Here is a 12032-nt window from a genome sequence, read left to right as displayed (position 1 = left end):
TGTGTGTGTGTGTGTGTGTGTGTGTGTGTGTGTGTGTGTGTGTGTGTGTGTGAGAGACAGAGATTTAACATCTTTAAAAACCAAAAGAGAAACTCTAGAGAAACGTGCCACCATAGGATGCTGTGCAGAGGTAGGTTACTAGTTCAAATCTGCAATTAGGGACAAAGATGCACACACTCTGCTGTTGCCATCAAAAAACACAAATCAGCTGCCTGGTTTTCTATATAAGGGAACTTGGCTTACTATTCATATTGGATGAAACAACTCGGGAGTGCTTGGAGATAGAGGGGAGTGAGAGAGCTGCAGAGAGGACGAGCGTTGCTAAGCAGACTGAAAGCTGAGAGAGGCTGTCAGTAAGCCAGCATTGCACTGCTATCACTACAGAGAGAGAGAGACAGAGAGAGAGACAGAGACAGAGAGAGACAAAAAAACAAAATGGAGACACTGCCCGACCCTGTTTCTTTGCAATGAATTACACAGCACCCACTGAAAGGCCTCCTAATGCATGCTGAAGACTGCTTCGAACAGCCGTTCGGTAGCTAAATAGGAAACAATCCTGCATTAATTTATCCCAAATTGTCATTTGAAGAAAAGTCTGGTGAAAAATAGAAACAAATACACTTGCCCTTTTAAGAGGGAAGCAAAGGCAAGTGCCTCACAGTGAAGTAGGTGTTTAAATGAGAGGTTTAAAGGTTTTACTGCAGGAGTCGCCCCTGACTAAAACCTCGTATGCGTACGTATCGATCTGCGGTTTGTTTACTTCTTGCTCAGTTGTAACATGGAATACTGCAGTAAATGTCAGTGCTTGGCTGGCCATCGTTGTCTGCAACAAGGCCAGAGGAAGGCGGGTGGGAAGGAGGAGGGAAGGATAGGGGGGTGGAGAGACATGGAGTAAGGAGGCTATCCCAGTCGCTACAAACAGAAAGCTCCACCTGGCCAAAACGACCCGCAGGGTAAAATCTATCACAGACACATGGAAAAGCAGACAGTTAAATCCAAACTGGCCCTAGGTCCTCTGACTGTTCTGCAGGGAGCTCCGGTCTCATCCATATTACATGCAGGAGCTTGTTTGAAGCCTCCACTGCTCCCTCTCTGCATGGGCAGCTTGGCTTTGCTGTTTGGGCCCCTCAGGCTCGACACCCTCTCCATCTCTCCCTCTCCCCTTCGTACAAACACAGCTCCCATAATGCAAATCCATCAGCTCCCGTCACTCTTCCTCCATTTTTCCCTCACAAGCTCTGGCTTTCAAAATAACCTTCCGAAGACCTTTGCAAAATTTAAATGTTCTTCCTGAACGTGGTTCACTGAAAAGATGAAACCTGCACATAGAAATCCTCCCGACATTTGGCCAAAGGCTGCTGTTAATTTCCACCCTGTCTGCACCAAGCTTCATGTACCAGAGCCTATGATAGGTGAACTCGATCGCCAGACTTCCTTCATTAACACACAAGACACATTCAATGTCTGATGCAAGCTCTGACAGCAGCCCAAGAAAAGCACAGTTGGGATTGGCAAATCTCATTACGGTTGAGTCAGAGCTCTAAGTGAACACACCTGGGTGCAGATCAAACAGACTGAGTGAGAGACCAGGGCGGTGATAAATCTTTGTCCTGGCTCCACAGTGACGCTGATGAGTGGAGAGCAGACCGCAGCATGGATGGAGCGCCGTGACTCACGCTGCAGGATAGGGTTGGCGTGGTGAGGGGGAGGAAGTGGCTGGTTTCTGGTTGGGTTTGTGTGTGAGAGTCTGGCTGCTTCTCTGACTGAGTATGACCCTTTGACTTCCTTTAAATCACAGACTCCGCACTGTGTCATCCAAACACTAGCCTGTGCTTTCATCGCTCTAAAAGATATCACGCAAACACATTCAAAGCCTGTGTCGAGGCTTCTGTCATCCAGCTCCGATGGCACAAACTTTGAGAGTTTTGGGGTTTGAAATTTCAGAGTCAGCCTTCGCTCCTCTGCTGCTTTACAGAATAGAAAATGAGGCAGATTGGATGTCTGCCAGAGCAGCTGACAGAAAAAGGCGACCTTGCCAAAAGATTTGCCATCGGTACACTGTGAAGGCTAGAAATCTTCACTCAGCGTGAGTCACTCTTACGAAGAACTGCTCTGCTTTCGGACTCATCTGGAATCAGGATGCGTTTCAGCCAGCACATTTTGATAGTGATGACAGAGAAAATTTCTGGCATAACAAAGTGCACTTGTCACAGGAATTGGTTAAACTGTAGCCAGACTGTAAACCACAAGGAACTCGTCAGAAGATAAAGTCAAGGGCAATAAGTCTCCATGAAGGTTGAGTCTCCTTTAATAACAAAGTTGTTGGGGTTTTTTTTTTGTTTTTTTACATGAAAGCCCAAAAGAAGAGCTGGACACGCAAAGAATAAGTGTCAAACCTTGTAGACACGCCACTTTATTGCTCGGTGGCGATGGAGAGACTTTTCTCTTAGCTTGCGTGCAAGGATGCTGAAGTGCACTCCAAAGCCCCAACCCATGCAACCCTTAATTATGCTCCCATAGCTTAAGTATACTCAAATAAAAACCCACACTATACCTTTTATGGATGCTGTTAAGTAATTAATTGCATCTGGAGGTCAACAACCTCAAGGACTGTCTGCTACTTAGTTTAGGTTGTGAACAGTTGCAGTGGTGCTGTTGGAGATCCAGAGGGAAATCCAGATCCAGGAGTCCTCCATTTACAGTATCTAGATGAGCTGGTTTGGACCCCAGGAGGATATGGTATAAAGAAGACTGTATGTTTGCATATCTAGTGGCTTAAGAAACATCCCAGAGATGGATGAGTCCCATGAGTGTCGTCACTGCAGGTGGGAATAGCGGAGAGATAAACACATCAAGAGAAAATGGGAAGAGAGGAGACTGGGCAAAGCTTAAAATGTCCCTTTCCCCCATCCTTATTAATGCAGTCCATTTCCCAGTTGTTAACTTCACAGATTTGCCCGGAGCAACATCACCCAGGCTCCTGGAGAGAGGAGGATTTACAGGGTATACAGACTGAAAGACTTCTAGAGCAAGCGGTTCACTGTGCTTCAATTTGAGACTCCAAGCTTAAGGTCACAACAAGGCATCGCAACTAGGTTCAGTTGGATAGAGGCAAATGGAGAGAAAACCAAACAGGCAGGAACACACTTGTGTGGAAAAAACAAGTCGTTACCCATCAGGGAAATAAATGGGGATTTATTAGTCAGTATTTCCCCCTGCTTTTCACAGAACTGCAGTACGCATGACTGATATGCGTTTTGGCCAGGATTGCGGTTGGCAGCCCATTGGGATTCAACGACACGCCTTTGATATCCGTTGTTTATCTGCTTGTCTCGGAGATTGGGGCTGTAGGAGAAACTATAACATTGCCCATATGCCGGGCGTCTACGTGTACTGTCTGATGTGTACATGGTGCTCCTATGGAAAGCGGCGTCTCCGGGGTTCTCCATTTATATCTTCATTAATCACCGTTCCCACCGGGAGGCCGCACAGAGGAGTCTTTCAAATGCAAACGTGTTCTCTCTACTTGCATGCAACACACACACAGCCCCTTTACAGTATACCCACCAGCGTAGCAGCTCACAACACGCACAACCTGTCAGGCTGTCTTTCAGGAAGACCTGACAGTGGACAGTTAATCTTCTCGTCAACTGATCGATTAATTAATACCAAAACTCCTCATTATTCTCTTTTCTTCTAAAGCCAACTAAGCATACGAGTCAGGCATGTTTTGATCCAGAAACCTCTCTCTGCTTGCATCTTGTTTGAACTCGTAGCCCCACTATTCTCACTTTGTTCTCAATCTCGTTTTCCTCAGAAGCAGCAAACTGGTCTGGCGCCCTGAGGGGGAGCGAGCAAGAGCGCAGTGAACATGCAAATAGGCCATCCGTCGAGGCTTCTTTTAAAAGCCCGCAGGACGTTTAGCGGGGAGGGGCTTGGCAAATGTGTTTAGTCTGTGTGAGTGCTGGCAGACGTGGCAGAGGCTCCGCTGTATCTGGACAGACCTGTCTGTGCTGCCCACTGTTGCGGCAGGCTCACGTCAGGCCCGGAGCAGCACAGTTTCCTCTTATTTTTACTTTATTATCCAAAATAAAGAGCAGCAGCTGTTCCAGCCCAGTGATGGTACATTTCTAAATGTGGGGCTGTGGTGAACGGCACAGGCTGATGAACTGTGGCAGAGGCCTGTGGTCATGTGAAACCTAAAGCTTTAAAGGATGATTCTTATCTATTTCAGACAAAGACTAGGAAGTAATGGTTTGGGCACTCCTCCAGCGAGCTGCAACTCCGTTATAGAGCTATGATACTGGCACTGACCTGACGATGACATACCAGAGGCCCCTCAGCTAAGCCCCTCCTACCTTGAGAGGCCCCTTTTAGGCCTTTTACAACAGGCTGCAAACATGGGCCAAGGCATGGCTCGTTATACACAGACTGTCTCCCACACCAAACTACATACAGGCCTAATAGACTGTAGGTTAGTGTGGGCCAGCGTCCAAAAAGCGGCCGTGTATTCAGTATAAGGGGACAATTGTTCTAAGGAAAATGCACAAACAGACAGAAATATGTGTATGTGTGTCCTTCTTGTTAGCTGGGGAAATACAAGCTAGCAGGCATGTGATTGGCCAATAAAGAGGGCTGTTACAAGCAACATTTGAGGTTGAGGTTAATTACACGTTGGAAGAAAGGAAATTTGAGGTCAGAGGCCAAACCCCCCACCCCAAATAAATAAATAAATAACTAAAAAGTGGAGCAGTTTTGAGTAAACCATATTCAGGGCGACGTGTCCTGGCTCTAACCTCACATCCTTTCATAGCCTTTACTTCTCTTATTTGCTCAAGTTTCTTGCCCTCAGGCGGTCAAAGATACCGTGTTGCCCGATGCTGCTTCAAATGAATGCATGCGACAGCAGAAGCAGTAGAGAAGTGAACTTGGGACACTGATTCGCATGTCTGAACACAGACAGGAACTTATGTAACACTGGCTGTGCCCTCTGTAAAAAAAAAAAAAAGTCTGCTCCTTTCACTCTTCTTGTTTCCTTCTTCCTCCTTCTCCTCTTGATGCACCCTCCCCCGCCACCCACCCCCACTCTATTCAGTGTTCGTGTCACCCGGCAACTCGCCATATCCATCAAGGAGACCCGATCAATAGGCGCTGGCCTTTCTTCCCCATCCACCTCGCAGAAGAGCACAAGTGGTCTTATTGCTTATGTAACGATTGACTTATCGGGTCATTTGGCTGCCTACTTTGCTACTGTTCGCCAATTGGGGCCAGGGAGGGGGCATTGACTGTTTACGGATACATGTGAGAACGTCTGATTTGGGAGAAAGGGGGTAATGGTGAGCAATGGGTGGCAGCGTGAAGACCAGACTGCGGGTCTGAGGGCAGGAATCCAAGAGAAGGCAGGCAGTTTGAATGTCGAGGGGAGGTAGATGAAGAAGGCAGGCGCAGCGAACGATTAGTATGCTCGCCAAAATCCAATTAGACACCGCCCAAGAGAAAGACTGACAAGCAGACAGACAAACAGCCCAGGAGACAGCCAGAGAGTGCAGCTGCACCGGTCTGCGGTAATGAAGTCACTGGTTTCCAAATAGCAAATAGAGGAAGCCAGAAAGATGCAGCTGTCTGCCGTCTGTGCCGCAGCCACTGTGTCAACCCGGCCAGGGAGACAGACAGAGGAAGGCTGTTCTCTCCGTCTGACACTTCTGACTCGGGGCCAGCACAACGCTACAAACAAGGCTGGGGCAAAAAAAAAGGAAAAGCAGCAAACTGCTACACCCACCATGTTGGGGCGGCTCATTAGCGTTAGGAGACAAGCCCAAAATATCAAATCAGATTGCTTCTGCTCTTTCCTCTCTCGCTTATAGTGTAAAAAAAAACTTTTTAGTAGCATGAGCTTATTTACACAATACATTTGAAAATGGCTTTAAAAATATGAGGAACCATTTTCAGTCTAAAGAATGAGCGTCTGTAACAAACCCTGAGGTCAAAATGAAATCATTGTCTGTCGAATACTAAAGTGACTCCGGTGATAAGGTTTCAGCTTGTTGCTGTGTGCGTTGGTTGTGTCTAGTAAACTGTTTACACAGCAGGGATCAGTAGACAGGCTAGCACTGCCTCCAGGCACAAAGCGCCTTTATGGAGCGCAGGTCCTGGAGTTTTTAACTGCACCTTTTTAAGCCAAACAGTCCGAGCAGGATTTGGGACTGGGGGGGATTCCAGAAAGCTCCCCTCTTGTTTTCTATGAGGTCCCAGAAATCTCTGTTAAAACTGCTTGTAAATGTGCACATCGACACTGTGTGTAAATAAGGGACATTGGGTAACGGTATACATTTGGGGTTAGACCAACACGCACGAAGGCGAGCCATCTTTCTAAAAAGAAGACGCAACTATGAGCTTGCCTGCCTGGCCGTCCACCAACTGGGATGTGGAAACTATGAGTCACGCAGCCAGTGCGGTGGAGGCGGCTGGACACAGAGAGTCTGGAGGATGTTCAGGGTGAGAGACACGTCCGTCTGTTTCACTTCCTGTTCAGTTAACGCACACTTTCATTACAGGAATACACAAACAGAGAGTGGCTGAATGTGAAGGGAGAGCCCCTGTGTCCTGACTTCAGTACGAGGTCATCGTGTTCCTCCGGTCACTGACCTTTCACACACTCGTAAATCTGTTCAGGAGGGAGTGGTGTGAAGTTTATACTGGCATCCTCTATCAAGTCACCTGCTTCCTGGACACTCTCATGCAAACATCTTTCCAGGAATTTTAGCCATTTGTGACTTTGTCTGTCTCTGTCAACACCAGCATAACTGTTACATAAAATTTCACCACTGCTGTTAACCCTGCAAAAACCATTTCCACTGAAACCAAAACCCTAGAAGAACAAAATGAGAGAGAAAAAAAAAAGAAAACTTTGACTGAGAAAAAAATTTATTTAAAAAAAAAAAAAATCATCACCTCACAGAGGAGACAGCACCTGAAACTGTGGTGAGACACATGCTCCAGAGGGCCTGGCAATGTGTGAGTGTGTGAGACAGAGAAACAAAGATGTGTCATACTGGCCTACACACACACACACACACAGGCAATGTGTCTCACACATAAACACACACACCACCGATACTGCGGGACTCATCAGCCCCCTCGACATTAGGTACATGGTGCAGTAGTTTGTGCGCTAGTTTCCCTCTGAGCTACAAAAATGTCTCTGGCTTTCAGAAAGAACGTCTGTGGCTTCCAACATGCATACCTGCTGGGAAGAAGCGAGACAGGAATGTGGTCAGGACGCTGGGCGAGACGGTAGATGCTATTTCCGATGCAGTCGCAAAAGGCAAATAATTCCTCTGACTCGCACACATAAGTTGTGTGTCTTGAGCCGTACAAACCTCACACTCTGCACAAACTCTGCTCAGTCTTGCATGCAACCAGCTGCCAAGTAGTGACATATAAATCCTGACAATGACAGCCAACTTCACCAAAAACATGCATATAGATTTGCGTGTGAGCTAACCAGCCATTCACCCAGAATACAGTGCAAACCGGGGTAGTCCGCTGTGGTCACAGAGAGGTCATAAGACGACATAAACCAGTTAATAGCAGTGAAACGAGCTGGAGTTTCTCCCCCTCCTCCTCTTCTAAACACTGACCTTTCAATAGGATCGCTGCCCTTATGGCTTCTATATTGCACTGGCATGATTTTTTTTTCTTTTTTCTACACAGCAACTTAAAAAAACAAAATCACAATCAAATCAAATATAAACCCATTCCAATGTGCTGGGAGTGACTAAATAAAGCTAAGTGGTCTGCTGAAAGTTAAAATAAGATAAATTTCTTTTAATAAATGTTGCCAGTCAAAACTATAACGGAAACTAAGCTTCAATTAACTGCACAGCCCTGCTTAACATCGGTTGATGTTCCACTACTGAAAGTGTGGCTTTCAGTACGTGTAGACTGTTCCAACATTCATTTTTTTAAACCAGCCAAAAAGCTCCTAAGCTGTGAACGGCACGAGATTTCCTTTCCATCAGCCATTATCTCAGACTGTGCTGAAAGAATGGAGATGAAGTAAACCTGGGTAAACTGGCCAGTTATTAGTCAGTAAAAAAGGGACCAGCTTATTTCCTTTTTAACTCTGTTTAGCTACAGTTAGTTTCCAGTGTGGGCTTCCCTGTTTCAGTTTAGTTTTTAATAGTTGAAAATGTTAGGTTTCAGTTTAGATTTTATTCATTTTACTAGTTAGGTTTATAAAAATGGAGGGCTTTTGCCATGGGCATCTCTCTCAGAAGTACAGATTAGATATTACAATATGAATAAAGCACTTTTTGAAGGCAGCTGACTCGGTCCCATAGACATGTACCCTCATACAGGTAGGTTCCGATACCAAATTTGACTAAACAATAATTCAAACTAAACATTTCCTCTACAGTTAGTTGTAAGTGCAATATTGTGTCACTTAGTTTTCTTTCTTTTCCCTTTAAAAGTCTTTGTTGGCTATAATAACCTTGGTGCTGACAGATAACTCCAGTACCAGAGTTTCAGGGTTGCTTCCTGAGCCTCGCATATTGGCCTTTTGTTCAGTGACATTCCCACCGACCTCCAGGTGACCCGGGGGGACAAATGATGCACTTCCCCTTCAGCTGTGGCCAGCTGGCCTAACTTCGTCTGATCAGACCTGCCCAGGCAGATGTCACCACCTGTCCCAGGCCTCAGACACACACACTAGGTCAACACTGGTTTAAGAAAACACCAGTCATTTTATTCAAATGAGCCCAACACACAAAACACAAGTCTGGAAGAGGGCAGGACAGAGGACGTGTCAGCTAGACAAACAAATATGGAGACTTTAATTCAAGAGAAAAGCTTTCACTGGTCAAACAGCAGAATGGTGATGAATGAGGATTTATAGCAAGCAAAGACACACTCAGCTTACACAGGTATCACTAACAGGTGCACTTACTTTGTCTAGCGACCTCTTGAGCTGATAGTGGAACTTCTCTTTGACTTCGTCCAGCAGCTGCTTGAGTCTGGGCTCCTCCGGGGTCCCCTGGTACTTTCTGGCAAGCTGCAGGTAGCAGGGCCACTTGGCTGAGTCAAAGCCCCAGTGGCAGGTCCTCTTATCAGGTGACTTGTGCGAATGCATGACAAACTTCTGCGGTGAAAAGAGCAACTGGCACTCCACACACTGGATGCAGGGCACCTCAGGCTGGGTGTAGAACTGGGGCACAAAGAGACCCTGGCACTTCCCCAGACACTGGTGCTCCACCTGGAAGCTGGCTTCACTCTCCTTCAGGAGGCCCTGAGCTGACAGCTTACCGCTGGGGTCAGCAGGCAGGGCTGCACCAGGACGCAGCAGAGCGTTGCAGAGCCGCTGTGCATCCGTCAGTGTAATGAGGCCACAGGAAGGCGCGTTGAACGGCAGAATGCCCAGCACCTTTAGGATGTGCAGCTGCTCGGCGTCACAGCGAGAGCAGTAGACGTACAGCTCGTCGCACACGGTGTTGATCTGCTGCAGTGAGAAGTCGCGGAGCACGGAGTTGAGCACCTGGGGCAGGCAGAGCCGCTTCTCGCCCCCAACAACGAAGCAGGAGATGGACTCTCCCTCCAGCAGGGAGTGGGTGAGTTCAGTAGAGCTGTCGCAAGGAACCAGCAAAGGGCCCCCTCCCAAAACAGGAGGGGAGGGCAGGGGGGGCATGCCAGCCTGGGAATGCTCATGGCCCGTACGCGCAGAGAAGGCAGCCGGGCCCCCGAGGGAGCTCTGACTGCTGAGGGTGAACTGGGCCAGTGTGTGTTTAAGCCCAGGGCTCAGGTCCAGGGCTTTAGTAGAGCCCATAATGTGCAGTTCAGCCCGCCCTTCCATGTCCATGTCACAGTCGGGGCGTGGGTCCTCAGTCTGCTCCCTCTTCACCTTGGGAGTTTTGGGGAGGGAGGGCAGGGAGTCCAAGCTGCGACGCTTCAGGTTGATCTCCGCCATCACGCGCTTCTTGATGGGCGCGTCTTCCAGCCGCTCTCTGTACAGCCGTTTCATGTTGCCCTTGAATGAGGTCAAGTCTTTGAAAGGGGTTTTCAGGCTGGTCTGGGTGCTGGCCATATCTAAGCACAGGGTTATTGTCGTTTCTGCGAGCTGACCAAGTTCTCGTATTCCTCTGGGTCTCTTTTCCTCCTTAACTCTTCTCAAATCTTCTGGCGATGAGACACATGCATGATCGTTACTGAAGATTTCTATCGTCTGATCTGTTCCCTGAGCATGAAAACACAAGGAAAAAATAGAAATAAAAAATAAATCACAGTCTTTTCTACCTTTCCTGTAGACAGATGAACAAACTGAAAAAATATCTGGAGCATTAAAGGTTTAATGGTGTCCCTGCGGGGTTGTTGAACAAGTCATCGGCTGTCAGCTTGGCCCGCTATACCAAATGGCCATTACCATACTTCACACAAACACGGGGGTTTTCTTCTTGGCTCTTGTAATTGAACCCTAGAGGAAGAAATTTGCATCCACCAAAGGTTCAAACGAGAAAACTTCTCAGCGCTGAGTGAGAATTTTAACAAGCCAAACCAGTTGACCACACAAGACAAACAGAAATCCTCCTCCACCACCACAACCACCAACACCCTACCTTTACCCCCCCTCTCCCCCGTCATTACATTGTTAATGAGCGGCTGATCCACAATGCTCAAAAGCATTTCACTTTGCAAATGAAAGTGCCCTTCCCAGCCATATTGTACGCTCCCGTAGGTGTGCTTACCCCACGCTGACCCCATCAACTCCGTGAAAAACAACTGATAAAAGCGTTAACAGCAGTCATCCCCTTCCCTCAATCCTCTCACAGCTTGACATTCAGCACTGTGGAAACCGATGTCCCCCCAATCTCTCTCTCCCTCCGTCTCCCTTTTTTGTTTTTAACTCTCGGATTTTACTAATAAGGTAAACACCGAGCGGCTTTACCGAATTTAAAACGCCTTGTAGTTGGTAATGGCTGCATTATGGTGCTGCAATATGACAGCAAGAGACAGCAAGAGACAGCAGATTCCATGCACTTCGGCTCTGATGATACGCTTTCTGGTGTGGTAACGAAATGCTCTTTCTCTATATATACACGCATAGACAGAGACACACACACACGCACGCACACACACGCCAAACGGAATTTTTGGCTTGTCAAAAAGGTAAACAGGCAGACTCTGTTAATTAACCACAAGACATGGTTTTGCATGCTTCTGCAAATTTTAGCATCCCGACGTTTTCTCTCTTTTTTTCCACCGACTGACGAGAAGAAGAAAAAAAGCTGTCGCGGTGCAAAACCTCTGAAACGGGTGGATGTTTGTGGGCGTAATAATGGCAAATACCACCGTGGGCCGATTGGCAAAAACAGCCATAAACACGGCAAAATTCAAATCAGTGGCTGACATAAAGGAGCGTTTGCCCCGATTTTTCTCGGGTGTTTTTTTTAAACAAATCTATCTCGGTTTGCTTCCCCCAAGACACACACCGTCTTTTCTCGCGCAGCCTCTCGCCCGAGCTGGACTTACTCACGTCACCCGCACTACTTCTTAGTACCCTTTTTTTTTTGGTGCAAGGACACCGCGTATAACGCCAACTATCCCCCTCCTCCTCCTCCTCCAGTCTGCAGCCTCTACCTCGCCTCCTCTGCTGGCTCGGCACTGGTATGCAGACAGTGCTGATAATGACATTCACTGTCTGCGATACAGTCTGCTGTGGTGTGGTGAAGGCACCGCGGTTGGGCATTTATGCGCACACGCCGATTTTGGTGAGGGCACGGTGAGGTTTAAACCCGTGGCAATCTCCCCTCTCCAATCCCCCCCAAACACAGGTAGAACACTTGTCACTAAGGGTCAAAACACTTGCAATAAGTGTTTAATATTAAATATATGAGTGCTAGATTATTTAAAATAAGAATGTGTTCTGAGTGTAAAAAATGTGCGCATTTGACTGGAAACCCGCTGAGAAGCAGCTCTCGGGTCCTTTAACACTAAATCATCATAGCGCTAGCTAGCCCGACCACCCCAGTCAGCCTTGC

The 12032-nt window shown here is 47.4% G+C and overlaps 1 protein-coding gene across 1 annotated transcript in view; it reads right to left on the bottom strand.

Moving 5' to 3' along the window:
* skila (SKI-like proto-oncogene a) overlaps positions 1–10231 on the bottom strand; it is a 32444-nt gene extending 22213 nt beyond the window's left edge. The window contains exon 1 of the mRNA XM_014338199.2: positions 8951–10231. Coding sequence (XP_014193685.1) covers positions 8951–10081 — 1131 coding nt within the window. The 5' untranslated portion in view covers positions 10082–10231. The remainder of the gene's footprint in view (positions 1–8950) is intronic.
* Between the last annotated feature and the right edge of the window lie 1801 nt (positions 10232–12032).

This window comes from Haplochromis burtoni, unplaced genomic scaffold (assembly GCF_018398535.1).
Source record: "Haplochromis burtoni strain Fernald_Lab_line unplaced genomic scaffold, NCSU_Asbu1 Contig_219, whole genome shotgun sequence".
In the NCBI taxonomy this organism is placed as follows: Eukaryota; Metazoa; Chordata; class Actinopteri; order Cichliformes; family Cichlidae; genus Haplochromis; species Haplochromis burtoni.
The sequence above is the reverse complement of the archived record's forward strand: the minus strand, read 5'-3'. Positions and strand labels throughout refer to the sequence as shown.